The sequence below is a fragment of the Rhinolophus sinicus genome, chromosome 15 (genome assembly GCF_057876585.1).
Source record: "Rhinolophus sinicus isolate RSI-liver-muscle chromosome 15, RSI-T2T, whole genome shotgun sequence".
In the NCBI taxonomy this organism is placed as follows: Eukaryota; Metazoa; Chordata; class Mammalia; order Chiroptera; family Rhinolophidae; genus Rhinolophus; species Rhinolophus sinicus.
The window spans coordinates 27,776,067-27,791,846 of record NC_142515.1 but is presented as its reverse complement, the minus strand read 5'-3'; the positions used below and the strand labels follow the sequence as shown (position 1 = coordinate 27,791,846).

The following is a 15,780-nucleotide window of genomic DNA, read 5'->3' as shown; positions in this document are numbered from 1 at the left end:
ACATCTTGTAAAGCCAAAGTCACATAGCAAAGTCTCCCCTATTACACTCTTAGAAACTTAGGAGGAAATCACAGTGTATTTCAGGGATGGGCACAGGGGCCTGCATGCAGTGGGTGCCCAATAATGTCTGGGTGTCCTTTTTGGGTGAGGGGGACTATTTGCACGGTAGGGTCAAGAAGCCCTCAAGAGGTCCCCACGCCAGCCCTTTCCAAACATTTAAGTCATTTGGAACCTTTTGTGCCTTAATCGTTTATAACCTGCATCTGAAGTAACAGGTTTGCAATTTCATCATCCGAAGAACTGGGCCGACTCTTCTTAAAGGGGAAGGAATCAGGGAGAAACTGAACGGCAAAACGGGCTTCAGAACTAACTAACTGCAGATTCCAAGTGGGAAAGATACTGAGAGATCAGGCAAGTTTGGACCACACGGTATTTCCCAACAAATTTGCCTGTCACCAACATTTAAAGATCAGGAAATCTCAGCTAAAAAGAGGCATTTCATTTCAACTGTTTCAATGAAATTAATCTGCAGAAAAGGGACTCCTAGGCCAGCATGGGGTGTCTGGCTGGAGCCAAGGAGTAGGTGCCCCTCTGAATGAGGCATGCACTGGCCAGCTGCCATGGGCCATTCTGCTGCCCTGTTTGCACTCAGAGCTCTCATGGTCCTTATCGTCTCTGCCACCTTTAGGCATTTGACACGGCAATTGGTGACCTAGACAGTCCATCCCCTTTCGCCCCCAGAAAACGTGCCATCTCTTACTCTCCATCCTAAAACCCAGTTCTTTGCCACGAGCTGTGGTTATTCCTAGTGTTTCTGGATTCATCTTCAAAGAGTTTGAGATGGAACAGACACTGGGTCCCCTCCTGAGATCTGGAGGATACGTTGGATAAAGACAGAGGTGGCTGTGGTCAAACGGTCAGCGACAGTAAGGGACAGGCCTCCCTAGTCCTGAGCAAGATGCTTCCTTAGACCTCTCCACACTGCCCACCGGCAGCCCCCACTCTCTCCTGGGCAAACCCGCCTCTGCCTCTGTCTCCAGATCAGAACCTGTTCCTATAGACACACATTTATATCCTCACAGACTTCTCTTCTTTCTATTATTTCCACTAGCCACTCTAGGGAGAAAAGCAAACACTGCTTCACCAAAAATTGCATCATGAAGTACTTCTCCCTTGTTTGGATGAGATGGTGAACAGAAGCAGAAACCTCAAACTGCAAATACAGAAGAATTTCTCAGGAGGTGATCGGGAAGGAGTACGGTCACTTAGAAGATGACAACGACCATGGAAATCAGGACAATAATCACATAGGTCTCAGCGAATAACTGATGAGTCTGTGCCAGACACAGTACTGGGCATTTTACTGGTTACTTCTTATTTTTACAGCAACCCGACAAGGCAGGCTGTATTCCCCCTTGTTAGAGATAAGGAAAATGAACACAGAAAGAACTGTGCTAAAGTAGACCACTTTCTCCCTGGGCTAGTGGCTCAACCTTCTCTCACGGGCCTGGGCAAGCCTCGTCCTGGTGTGAAAAGCCCTCCAGGACCGGCCTGGAGGAGAATCCACAGGCCTACTTACTCTCTGCCATTTGTCTCTGGTCCACTGGCTGCTGTCTTTGACTCCAAGGCGCTGTTGAAGTTGGAGATGTTTTCAGAGGAGTAGAGGCCCGAGGGGTTGTTGTACTGGTTTGTGATGACCCTAGGGACCGAGCTGGAGGCAGGCGAGGCGGTGAAGGGCATGGCACTCCGATTGTGGGCACTTCCTATGTGCAGGACCTCCTGCGGGCAGAGATCAGAGGACAAATCAGGGGCGGGGGTGCCATCCAATGTACACCCCTCGATGGACAGTGCAGACCAAGAACCAGGGAGAGAGGAGTCTGGATGAGCTACAATGACCCTGGCTCAACACCAAACTTTAGCTGAAGGCTCTGACATACCACCGAACTCTGCCTTCTGTTACCTCCCTGAGGCCCTGTGAGGCCTCTGTTCCTCCGGGGGTGCCCTGGGCAGGACACTCTTTGATACCTTGGGCTGTCAGTATCCAAGTTGGAGCTGAAACTTCCTTTCAGGGCACATTCCAGGGAGATTAAGGTGCCAGGAAGAGAAGTACAGGCAGTCGCTTCAGTCAGTGCAGAGCAGGAGATGATAAAAGGTGGAAGACAAAGGACCCAGACTGCAGAGGGTTAGACAAACAAAATAAGGACTGTGGTGGCACAGGGTGAAGCAGCTGCTGACTAGGCAGAGATGGCCTCAGTCCGCCCGCAGAAGGGGGCTAAAGAGAATTCAGGATCTGTGGTCTGTTGTGGGAGAACGACAAAGCTAATCAGATGGAAGGCAGGAGATACCTGTTACAAGGGCGGTGACCAGGGGAGCTGCAGGAAAGGACTTGGAGTTCTTCCTGTGCTCATTCCCCTCCTTCTGTAATTTGAGAAAGTGCCCTCCACCCCCACTGGCCAGCCAGGAGTCATGGATAATTACTACAGCCACAGTACCTCAGAGTTTCTTTACAAACAGCCAAAACTTTTTACACTAACATGCCTTTAGCACAGTGTTTTTCTCTACCCAGGCGTTCTGGGTCAGCCCTGGCTCCCAGGCGACAGCATGCTCCATGCAGCCTATGAAACTCAACATGCACCATGTTTTCTGAGTTCCCCAGAAATCTTCCTCAACCCTGGTCTCTTTCTTAACACCCAGACCTGAAACAACTGTGTCCCTCCCTCCCCCTCAGTTCCTGTCCTCTATTGCTCTTCCTTTTTCTTTGTACACTAAAGCTTCAAATCTTTCACGCTTTCTTTGGAAACATTACAATGAAAAGTACCACCCTAATTTACTGTGTACTGATACACAATAAAAGACAACGTGAAAATATTCTTGTGATTAAGATTTCTTTTTCACTATTGAGATGATCACCCTCTTTAACAAGCGAGGTTTTAACGTATAAATTATGTTGAGTTGATTTTGTCCACATTGGGCAAAAGCTAAGAACACGCAGGTCATTCACAAAAAGGGAAGTGTAATTAGTTAAGAAAATAAGTTTAGCAGTAATCAAAGAATGGTTAAGTAAATGTTATGGCCCAACTAGCGCAAGGGATACTATGGAGCCATGAACGGCAGCAGCAGACTAGCAGATGGGTGGCCTGGGACTTCGGTCCATGTCAGTTAGCCTGTGGGAAAGACGCAGCACTGCAGCCAGGACTGCACTTCTTTCCTCCTCTCTCCTTTCCCACAGCAATTCCTAGGAGCAGCATGGAATGCTGAGCACCAGGGAAGAGCCCTTATATTTCTGTTTTGGCTCAGTTTTCCCTGTTACTTCCTGTTCAGCTTTGGTCACTTATACCTCTCTGTCTGCCCATTTCTCATCTTCGACATGAAGTAAGTAAAGCTTCTTTCACAAGGACTTGGTGTGAAATATTAGTGTGCCAAGCACAGTGCCTGGTACACAGCAAACACTCAACCAATGTCCATTCCCTTCTCCCTCCATAGAAACACATTTCCAATGAGAATGGAAGTCAGTAGAAAATTCAGGTGGGAAATTCTGGTTTTCACTTTATAGAGACTCTTCCAAGAATGTATCTGTTTTGTACATAAACGAAATATCTCTAACCCCATGTGAATACTGGTCTTTCCAGAAGTCAGGCGGGTAGTTCAGGGCCTGCCTTTTGGAAGGGATGATGTAATTGTTTGGGCTTTGTATTTATCAGTCGCCTGGAAACTCAATAATGAGGAAATGTAAACTAGGTGTGTAACTGCTATGACCTCAGATAAGCTGGGGTGTTGGTTGGCATTCCATGAACTAACAGATCTTTTAATTATACATGAACTCTGCTCCTACTCATTCCTCTATTTAAGAATGACTGGAAGTGGAAAATTTTGAAAAAATGAGAGGTGGGAAGTTTTTCATACAAAGAATTACTGGAATCAAAAGAAAAATATACTCAAGTTAGATGTTAAAGTATTTGAGAACTTAATCTGATGAGAACTACCTTCAAAATATTAATACAGGAAACCAGATGATAAATGTTTAAGATGAAAATTCAAGTATAATTGAAATTTAAGTATTACCTTATTCAAGTGAAAACTAGGATTTTAAACAGACCAAATTAAAACAAAATCATTCCTTCTGTATTATAAAATGTATGAGAACTTAACACATTAAGTTCTCATATATTTTATAACATTTATTTATAGTAAATGTAATGAAGTGGCTGAGAACTCCCTTGGAAATCTGAAATAACTACAGCATGTTTTAAATTAGTTTGCAGAACTGCCAGTTTATAGACTGAGCGCCATTTTATGAACTTTCCTAACAGGAGCTGTACAGAATAATGTGTTCATGTCTGCTTTGAAATGTCAGATGCAAAATGATCCTGAAATGTTACTCTTAGAATTCTTAAGTATGATTTTTATTATATTAACGGAAAAAAACTTGTGTGACTAGATTTCCGACATTTTAATGGAAGCCACTTGAGAAAATATGTCTTACATACAACCACTCAATTTACCCACACTAATGTACCCAGTGAGTTCAATTTCATACAAGTGTCTGTTTTATGTATAAAAGATAGCTAGCTATGTTATCTTGATTGTATCTCAATTCATCATAAAAACTAGTGTCCATTTAGAAAAAAAATGAAAGTCCAAATCTTTAATTGGATTAAAGAGATAACAATCATACATTAGTCTAAAAGAAGTTTTCCAAAGCCATTATCCACTTACTTACTAACTTATTAATAATTCATTAATTTATCCAGTGGACACATACTTTGTGAAAAGGAGCATGTCAGGCACGAGAAATTTTACAAAGATGTTCTATATATTCTTTAAGTGTTTTTCCTTTATTTCAAAAGAATACCATTCACTGTATATTACTCAGAAGATGAAATTAATGTGAAGAAATAAAATCACCTATACTCTTAAATACTGAGAGATTTAGTTACAAATACAGGGTCCTAGGTCAGTCTACTGTCCCAGGAAATTCTATGTGCCTGACAAATTGTGCATTGACTCCCTACCACATTTTTCAATATGAATTACCACTTCATTTTAGTCATTTTAAGGTCTCACTGGAAGTCTCATCATAACACAAATAGAGATTTCCACCCTACAGATCATGGAAACCAGATAGTGGGATACCAGGAGGAGAAGCAGAGTCTACTACTAAAGTACTAGGCCTCGGGACCCCAATTTACTTTCATCCCTGGCATGATTCACTTGTATCTGAAATCCATAATGATCCAAGGCAGCTCCTTTATTTTACACTATCCTGCCACGTTATTCTGCACAGGAAGGCTTCCACCCGCCGCCCAGATCGCCTTCCTACCCCGCTTCCAGTCCAAGCCAGTGTCACTGCCTTGGGGTTTTCCAGGCCTTTCCTCCCACAGTTCCTTTACGGGAAGAACTGAACAAGAGCCAGGACGCAGTAGTGACAGTGGAGGGCTCTCTCCCTGTCGGTTTTTTTGTTTGTTTGTTTTTTGTTTTTTTATCTCCAGACCTTCAGAGCAGGAGAAAAAAATGGGAGTGTGTTAAGCTAAGTGAAAAGCAGAAAAGACTGTGGGTAGTGAGAGGAGTGGCAAAGGTGAACAAGTACTTACTTGCGGTTCAGAGGCTAAGTTCATTTTGTAGGGATGACGTTTCCCTTCCTCTGTCACCAGAGGTGACCAGACTTTATGTTCAGATCTGTAAGAGATTGACAAAGCTGTTTCATTCATACTGAAGAAATTATACTAAAAGCAGAGTGGGACAATGCCCTCTCGGGCCTGACCACTAGCGTCTGAACTACCAATCTGCCACCAGGGTGATCTTTTGAAAGTACCACTCTGATGTCATGTCCGATGGTTGCCCACGCTCAGCCCTGAGAGGCTTCCCAAGCTGCGAGGACCTCTCTGGCCTTGCCCTCCCTCACTACACTCGGTGTCGCTGACCCCCAGCCACAACTGGCCTCCTCCTTGCTCCTGAGCATGCCTCACGCTGCCCATCTCTGCTCAGGACAGAACAAGCTTCTCTTCTCTCTCCCAGTGTTCCTGATCCAAACCAGATAACCAACATACTCATGCAGCTTGACTGGACCCAAGAAAAGTGATGCTTCCTTTTTTGAGCTTGCCAAGCATTTCTTTGTACCCATCACACAGCAACAATCTCAGTCTCGTCTTGGTTTCCATTAGTGTGTCTTGTTTTTCTCTCGTATAGGTAGAGAAAATTTGTACTTATCTTAGTGTTGACAGAGTGCTTAGCAGTGCCTAATATATACAAGGTGAACATGGTCAATTTTCTGGTAAATGAACCAAAAATCAATTAATCTATGAATGAATGAACGGATAAATGTCTTTAATTAGGACTCGAAGGAGAGGCTTCGGACTGAGACAGACATGGAGACGAGAATGAGGTAAATGTGCTCTCAAGGGGTAGTAATAAAATGGTTCCCCTCCCAAGGGGGTAGGGCACTGAAGTGTACAAAATATTTTGACATCCAGCCCCACACTGGGTCCTTCCACCAGTTCTGTGGCACCAGGTAGAAGAAAGCCAAAAGCCTACTTCAGAGCTAAGAACCTGCACAAAAGATTCATGATGAAGAGCTGTAGAAACTAAGGTTAATGAGACATTAAAGAGCAGGTTAACATAACAGGAGATCAGAATGAAAATGTGAATTTGATCCCACCGGAAATAGGGAGCCATAAAGGTTGAACCAAGTCACTCCAGAACTGGCCCCGCAGGGCCCCTTTCAAGACTCCACAAGAGAAGAACAGGAATTCGACCCCCTAGACAGCTCCCAGTGCGGCCTCCTCACACGCCAACCTGTTGAGAACATTCAGCCCTCCTCTCTTAGCATACTTCAACTTACACTCAGCGCTCTGTCTAGTGTGTTGTTGTCTTTCTCTGTCATTGTCATCTGTGCAGTGCCCACTGCTCAGCGCATGTGGCGGCAGCTGCATCCTAAGCAGATTCTCAATGGTTTCCAGGAAGAAGATTTCATTTCATGACACCTGACAATATTTAGCTGATGCTACTTCTTCAAAATTTTGGTTAGTTGTGCTAGACCAAGTGAAAACGCAGGTATCTTAGAGAAAATCACCCGCACTGTAAGAAGCACTGTGAAAAGTACTGAGGAAATGAGAAAGTCCAATTCCACAGACATTTCCCCCTCCCTACAATATACATGGCGTGGAGGTCGGGGTGTAGGTGATTCTGAGATGGATGAGGCAGCCCCTGCCCACAAACAGCTTCCAGTCCATCAGAAATGAATGGGCGTTTCCACCGGCTTTACCTGGCTACCGTGAGAGTTATGTTGTCTATGCAGCCCTTGATTTTGTTCTGAGCTTCCAAGTGCGTCATATTGCTAGTATTTTCCCCATCAATGGCTGTGATTACATCTCCAATACATAAATTCGCTATAGCAGCCTTGCTTCCAGGAGTGACCTGGAAAAATAAAAAAAAACAGGCTAGTTATTACTCATCTCCAAGGCAACCACTGAGTAAGTTACCACCAGGTTAAGTATTCATGGATATGGATCAAAGCATTTAAAAAGGAAAGAGGACTGAAATCATAAATGTCAATAACAACAATCCTTTATATTTATGGTTTAAGAGTCCTTCTCTATATACCATCTCAGTGGATCCTTACAACAACCTTGTGAGAAAGGAGGATAAACACCAGTCCCCATTTTAGAGACCTGGAACTGAGGCTTAGAAAGGTCTGTGACTTACCTGGGATCCTATCCAACTAGTAAATTACAGAGCTAGGACTCAAACCCTGAAACCAGACCCAATGTTCCTCCTACTGAACCTTACTGCTTCCTTAAAATAAGTTACCAATTACATTTAAACACACACACACACACACACACACACACACACACACACACGTAAGAGAATATTATGTTCAGTAATATCCTGTTTCTATAAAAATCTACATAATATGCTATTTATGCACAGAACAAAACTGGAACACTGCACACCAAATTGTTCAGTTACACATTTCTGTAATCTGTCTGGTTTTTACAATGAGCTTGAATTATTTTCATCATTAAAAGAAAAAAGTAATAAAAACAGTTTAAAATCTGGTAGTATGGACTTACACTGGTTCATTTTCTCCCACCCAAGAAGTTGACTATGATTACGGTCATTCTCTATACGTGGCTGGTTTTCTGCAGGCTGATGCTTCTGAACCAGCAGTTCCAAATTTACAGGCCACCAATGGCTGGGGGAAGCCAGTCAATTACTGGAATGGGTCATCAAAACGCATCTGTCTACTGAGCATTGTATGTGGACTGAATAAATATCATGCCTCACACAAAAACGTACGACTACTTTTCAAGTAAATAGAGGGGCTGTTGTGATGAACAAAATACAAACTCATTTTGAAGCAGTACTAACTTCAGGGAAATTTTTTATTAGGTTATTTTCTAAACCAAGGTATACTAAAAATATTACTATCATCGCAGGGTCAGCCCATGACTTTGACATAGAAGACCTTCCTCGATGGGACTTCCAAGCCCCCCGGAGCAGCGTAGGGGTAACAGACTTAGACTCCCAGCGCTCACAGGGTTCTGGCCTCCCTCCCCCACCCCACCCCACCCTTGGAGAAGGCCCTTGACTCCTGGAAACCCACTGAGGAAGACCTTATGAACACTTGGGTATCTCTGCAAGGCTAAACCACAGGTAAAAGGCCCTTCAAGGCCCTTCAAGCCAGACAAAAGCTCATGCCCTAAGCCTCTGTATCTGATGCAGTTTTCAGCAGCCAGTTTCCAATCAGCCTTCACCAAACTGAAAATGCTGACCCTTCTGAGGTGGCTGGTGCTGCCATGGTCCATCTCCTCATCAGTACCCTGACCCCATAAAATGAAGGGTGGGTGACTTGATCCTTGAGGTCCCTTCTGGCTCCGACGGACTATGACTTTATCAGGCAAAACTCTCCGGGAATGTAGCAGGATGTGGAAACCAGTGCAGAGACCCTGACCCCCTAACCTTTCTTTCTGGCTTTCCCATCATTTGTCTACCAGAGAGCTGGCCTTTAGAAAATGAAAGCCCTGATCCAAGGTCAGACCTACTTCTCATCCAGCTACTGGGAAAAGACATTCAGACAGGCAACAGGCTGCTCTCCTTTCAGTCAACATGGTGGAGCTAACCTCTGAATCACCCAGTACACGCAGTACAAAAATTCCTCTCATTTTCTGCCTGTCTTTCTGAGAAGATTGATCTGGTATGACTTCATGTATATGTCACTTTTTCTAAAGAACAATACAGACCCCTGGTTTTAAAAATGGCCTTGTGCATCACTGTATTGGGGATTGGCAGGGCTTCTGGGTTCGCAAACTCTACCTCCAGAGAGAGCAGCTTGATTGAACTCATTTATCAGGACCAAATCTAACAGTGGTAAAGAGCAGTCCCCTGGGATAAAATCCAAAATCATCAGCAAAGTCCCAAGGACCGTGCCTCCCCTCTCACCCTCATCATGCCATTCCCTCACCTCGCTCTAGCCACAGGGGTCTTGCTTGTTTCTTTCCCACCTCAGGACCTTAGCACTTGCTATAACCTCCCCCTGATTAACTTCTCATCCATCCTTCAGGTCTCAGCTTAAATGACCCTTCTCAGAGAGGCCTTCCCTGACCTGTAATAGAAGTTAGATTCCCCTCATCGTCCTTTTGATACACTGTTCTTCTTCATCATGGCACCTGTCCTATTCGGTTTATACATCTATATGCTGAGTTTATTTATTTACTGTCTAAGGGCCTGCTAAACAGTAAGGTGTGTGAGGGCAGGATTTTTGTCTGCCTTTGGCGCCGTGGTATCCCCAGTGCCCAGCACAGTGAATGGCACATAGTAGTACTCAATATATATTAATCCAATGAATGATTGAATCTGGAATAGCTAGTGTTGTTAAATATGTAATCGTGCTACTTCATTTTATCCTTTAAAAAATGACTATTTCAAAATGGATCAAATAACCATTTCCCTCAGTATCACTGTCCCGGCATATGACCACTCACAAAACTAAAATGATGAGATAAGGAGTGGGGGAAAGGTTTGAAAAGATAACAACAGAAAGTTTCTTTTAATTTCATATGCTCAGCTGCTAAGAACTCTGTAATTTCCAGCATTTGGTTCAAACTGTCATGTGGGAGAGGCATTTCTGCTAAGTATATCCGGACAGGTCCTGGACAAGCTAGAACCCGTCTTAAGAGCCCTGAGCCTGAGTAATCATGGCCTGGCCATCCTGTAGTTTGTTCTGATTTTTATTTTTTTAAGCCAAACTGATGGGAAACCAAAGGAAATCTTAGAAAGTACAAGACAACATCATCAGATGGGACTTGGATGGAATCACACATAAACAGATTAAACTCACATTCTTTCATGAGTTATTGGTTTAAAAAAAAATGGATTTGAACAAATTATAGATTTGCCTTTTACAGAGCCCTTTCACATACCATCTCCTATTTGAGATTTGAATAATGATGACCTTACCACCAACATATAACTTTTGCAGATGATGAAATTAACTCACAGAAGCTTGACTGATTCAAGTTCACACATCTAAAGGCTTGAGCCTGAACTTGACACCAGATCCCTTTATTCCAAATTCCATTCCCTTTCTGCTTTACCACGATGCCATCAGCAGATGATACAAGCCCAACTGCCAGAGCCAAAGAGAAATCCAGAATTTAGGAGATTCATCGTCTGTGGCCTTCCACGAAAGGTACCGGAGTGTCACAGACCCCTGCTTCCCACCATAGGACAGTCCTCTCAACTGCTCTGTACTGAGCTGGGGCCAAGTAACTTCACCCCTTATAACATAACCGAATCGGAACACAAAACCAAAAAGGGCCTTAGGAGACAAGGGCCTGTGTCTCCCACATTAGTTAGTTTCCATCTTGACCAGTGGACTCCAACTCTTACAACACTCTAACTATTCCTCATAATCATAGCCATTAGTTAACAAGTGCTTATTACGCGCCAAGCATAGTTTAAGTACTTAGCAAGGGTTAACTTACCAATCCTCAGGTGATACTACTAGGCGGGCAATATTATTGCATCATTACCAATGAGGAAATGGAGGCACAGGGATTAAGTGGTTTGCCTGAGATTATATAGCTGCTGAGTGGCAGGCTGTGGGGCTCCAGAGTCCATCCACTTAACCCAGTATACCACACGGTCTATTGGAATTTCCTCCTGACCGTCAAATTCCATCAGAACCACCTCATAATGGAGTCAGTTTCAATTTCTAAAAAAGAAATCCTATCCTCTCCTCCAAAGAAACAGACCCATTAGTTAACGGACATCCTCAAAAACCCTCTTCCAGCTTTCTTCCCCAGAGACCAGACAAACTCCATCACACAACTCCTGCTGCGTGAGAATAAATGGCACAACAATTTCCATTCAAGAACCCGCCATTTTCTGTAGAATTCACTCATGTCTCCCTCCTTCCTGCCCCTGCCCCAGGCAGACACGGCTCAGAGCCCAGCCAGTACACTTGCCCTATTCTGCAAGTCCCTAAAACATCTTTAAAACATTGCGGTCAGACTCCTGAGTATGTAAGATTTTGAAGAGTTTAATACCATTTCTAAATGGCACAGAATAGGACTATGGTGCATCTCTCCCGTTTTTTTCAACTTACATCTAAATAATGAAATATTGCTATTATACAGAACTCGATTTGTACCCACTAGCCATGACAAATGAAGAGGCAACCTTCTTCCTCTGAAATAATGGCATGTTTCTACTTTATCCCTCCTCTCTCTCATTCATTCATTCACCAGTCATTCTTCATGTACATTCTGAAAGACAGTGTAGCTTGTTAAGATATGGCTTCCGAAGTCAGATGACCAGAGTTCAAGTCCTGTCTCTGCCACTTGTAAGCCAAGTGACTCTGGGTGGGATATTTCACCTCTGTGTGCCGCACTCTTCTCATCTATGAAACAGGGATGATAACACTCCTGACATCAGTGATAACACTCCTAATGTGAGGATTACATGAGATTATTCAGGCAGAGCACACTGAGCTCTAGAAATATGAGCTATTCTTTGTAGATTCCAGGAACCACACAAGGCACTGGAATACAGATGTGAAAAGGATGGTGCCTGCCAACAGGAACTCCCAAAATCGGGGTGGGGTTGGGGGGGTGCAGACATATACAACTGCTAATGAGTTGCAAGCAAAGAGGCAATGGAACGATATGGGTGGAATCAGGGAAGACTCCCTGGAGGAGGTGTTGCTTAAAACTGTGCCTAAGCACTACAGGAGGTGGGAAAGAGCATGGCAAGTTACAGGAACAGCATGTGGACTAGCACAGGAAGTGAAGGGAAAGGAAGGAGATGAGGCTGGAGACGTAAACACAGACCAGGCCTCTAAGAGCCCTGTTATTTTCCTTCTAAGAAGATTGTACTTTATCTGGAAAACAATGGGGAATGACAAAGGAATTTAAACATAACATCTGACGTGGCTGCCCAGTTACTGCCAAGACACAACCACTGAGCCTTAGTCCTGCTAGATTAAGGTGACTGAATTTCACAGTACTCTCATAATTGCACTTCAAAGGAAGAGACCCATACAGGGGGTCGCCCAGGCAGCCCCCAGGCCGGCCACTGGGAAGTGGACTTTTCAGAAGGCAGTTCCATTAAAATTACGTGTTTAGTTGACAGCCTAGATGGGGTGCCTACAACTCCCCAGGCTCAAGATTGAAAGCTGATGGTCCAAGAAATGAATCCAGCCCACAATCTTGAGGTCTTTTTTTTTTTTTTAATTTAAATTACTTGCCAATATTTACACATTGGTAAATTTCATACAAAACCCTCAATTCTCAGCTTCTTATGAAAAATCAAGCAATTCTGAACCTATATTCCCATATGGCAACAAATCGGCACCAGCTGCAGAACCTGACCCCTCTCGATGGGGCACGTGCTCTCCCTTTAACCACAGCCCCACCACACTCTATTGCCCCCAACACAGAAATCTGGTACCAGTTCTCATCATTTTTGCAGCTATTAATTTAATTTTCTTACTACCTCACCTTGGAGTCAAAACTCATTTATGTTGCCTCCTGACCCCTTCATGCAAACGTGTTTGTAACCAACCACTGGCCTAGTTAAAAAGTTATGTAAAGCAACATTATATGTAGAAACATTTTATGACTAGGATTATAAGAGACCCTGGCTTGCCCAGGAGAGTAACCTATTTTCCCATCCTAATTGTCAAAAGCACTCCCATTTCACTCTCAAGAGTTCCCATCTAGATGACAAATTGTACTGTCATCCTCTGACAGAATAAAAGTTTTAACCAACTATTTGTAAAATAGTTTAAACAGTTCTGATGCAGAGCTTCCTCCCCCCACACCCCCAGGGAAAAGTTCTGTCTATTCAGAAGGTTCTCTGACTTTTACCCCTGGACAGGAATACAGGTCACTTTCCTGAATGCTCACAGAACAATGATAACCTTGGCCCTTGGAACTGACATCTAAACCTTAGGCCAGAAATTAATCCAGCTCACCAAAAACTCTGATATTTGTAAGGATGAGGCAATCGTTCCCAGACAAATTAGTCATCAGATCCCCTGGTGGTTTTAAAAATATAAATAGACCCCACACCCCACCTCAGATCTACTGAAGAAGGTCTACACAGTAGGACCCAGGAATTTACATATTTTTTTAAAGCTTCCCAAAAAATTCTGGTGCTTATTATCAGGTTTGGAAACTTCGAAGGGGATGCTAACTATCCTTTCCCCCGAAGCTCTCTCCCTGAATGACATTAAATCATCAGGTAAATAAAAAATACTTAGACCTAAATTTCAGCTCCTCCAGAAACAACTTCAAGGGCTTACACTCCTATTAAAGTACATATTAATAGCAGGCCCTTGAAAGAAACATCCGTTAGAGTAGTATTTCTCGCTTACCAAAACAGAGTAAAAAAAAAAAATACTGTCCCTATAATGTTGGTCATCATCTTGAAGGTGCTATGCAAATGGAGTATTGTCGAAGTAATTTCATTCCAGATGTCTAAATAACTCAACATGGTTCCTATTTTGCCTTGGCCAGAAAACTCACAGCTAAATGTAGTATGCAATTTCAGAAACCACCTGATTTACAGGTCCTGACACATCTCTTTCCTCTTCTATGTTGCAATTTTTTGTTAAATCTTACTGCATGTGTTCTTATGTTTTAAATATTGCCAATATGTGTTTTGGTGTTGTAAATCACCTTGAATCCTTCTTATAAGTAGGTGAGATAGCATAAATACAGTTATAATTTGGTATTACACAAAACAAGACTGGAAGAAAGATATTTGGAATTCAAGTTCAATCTCAGTGCCATGGGCCTTGACAGACAACGTCTGTTGACTTAATAGCTGTCAAACTATTCAGGCATAAGTTTAAAAGATTTCAAGCTGGGGTTTGACAAAGCAGGACCCAGCTCTGCAGTATGCCATTTAGATGTAGACTTTGAACCCCCTTTAGTCAGATTTCTGACTCAGTTTGTTTGTGGGCCGGGGCTATGGCACAGGCTGTGAGCCACATTATAGCCACAGAAACTGTATGAGCTTATACAGGTTGGCCTGAAAACCCCAAGAATGTTTCAAAACGCTCTTGGTTACTCTATAACTATTTTCTCAAGGAAATGAGGCAATAAAGTAAGGTTCAGGTACTTGTAGAGGAGTTGTACCTTAATCCAGCTTCACTCATGCTCGATGCAAAAGGAAGCTATTAACACTAAGGGGTGACAGTTCAGAGACTTATTGCTCTCAGTCTGAAAGACTAACCATCATTTCTTAGGTAGGAATATATTAAAAAACAGGTAATGAGGTGGCCGATTGGTTCAGTTGGTTAGAGAGAGCACAGTGCTCTTAACAGCAAGGTTGCCGGTTCAATCACCGCATGGCCCAGTGAGCTGTGCCCTCCACAACTAGATTGAAACAACTAACAACTACTTGACTTGGAGCTGATGGGTCCTGGAAAAAAACAAAAAACACTTAAAAGTTAAAAAAAAAAAAAAAAAGTAGAAAAACAGGATACCCTATTTATCAAGAAGTCATTGAGTTTCTCAAGTCTCCAAACAAGCCCCTAGGACCCCATGTGCATTTAAATAGCTCCAATAACCATCCCCCAAAATCTAAAAACTAAACACATTACCTTCGGCAAGTTAAGTTATTCTATGCCTCATGTATCAAGTGAAACATAATAGTATCAACCTCATTAGGTTGTTGGGAGGATTAAATGGGATACATGTGTAAAGAGTTTAGAAGACTGGCATATAAGCACTCAATACATAGTAGCTACCACTAGTATTTTTTAAATAGTACCACTGTCTCCAGATGCCTTCTATGTGTGAGCAATAGTGCTTGGCTCTCTCTATACACATCTTCATCCTCACCACAACCTTTGAAGACAAGTAGGTACTATTATTCCCACTCTACAAATGAGGACACTGAGGCTTCAGAGACTAACCCTGCCCAAGGATATACAGCTAATAAATGGACAAGACAGGGTTTGAACCCACATCAGGCCGATACCCAGATTGCATTTTCCCACATCAAGATGTCTTTCATTCTTGATTAACTGCAGTGAAAATAAGACAGAACGTACAAAGCAATAATGTCTAAATAGTTCACCTGGATATGGTATTTTGATTTAAAAAATGCTACATGAGTGGGGAAAAAGTCCGGAAAAGTTTGCATCAGTGTTTACCTCTGGGAAGTAAGACTGGGGAAGGGTGTGGGGAAGGCTTTGACCTTATGCTTTCCACATTTTTAAAAAAATTTTATTGGGGAATATTGGGGAACAGTGTGTTTCTCCAGGGC

At 43.0% G+C, this 15,780-nt stretch overlaps 1 protein-coding gene across 1 annotated transcript in view; it reads right to left on the bottom strand.

The window, feature by feature from the left end:
- The window catches only part of PDLIM1 (PDZ and LIM domain 1), a 40,225-nt gene that overhangs the window by 16,797 nt on the left and 7,648 nt on the right, over nt 1–15,780 (bottom strand). Inside the window, exons 2-4 of the mRNA XM_019724706.3 lie at nt 7,262–7,413; nt 5,592–5,676; nt 1,580–1,779 (exon numbers count right to left, since the gene is read on the bottom strand). Coding sequence (XP_019580265.1) covers nt 1,580–1,779; nt 5,592–5,676; nt 7,262–7,413 — 437 coding nt within the window. The remainder of the gene's footprint in view (nt 1–1,579; nt 1,780–5,591; nt 5,677–7,261; nt 7,414–15,780) is intronic.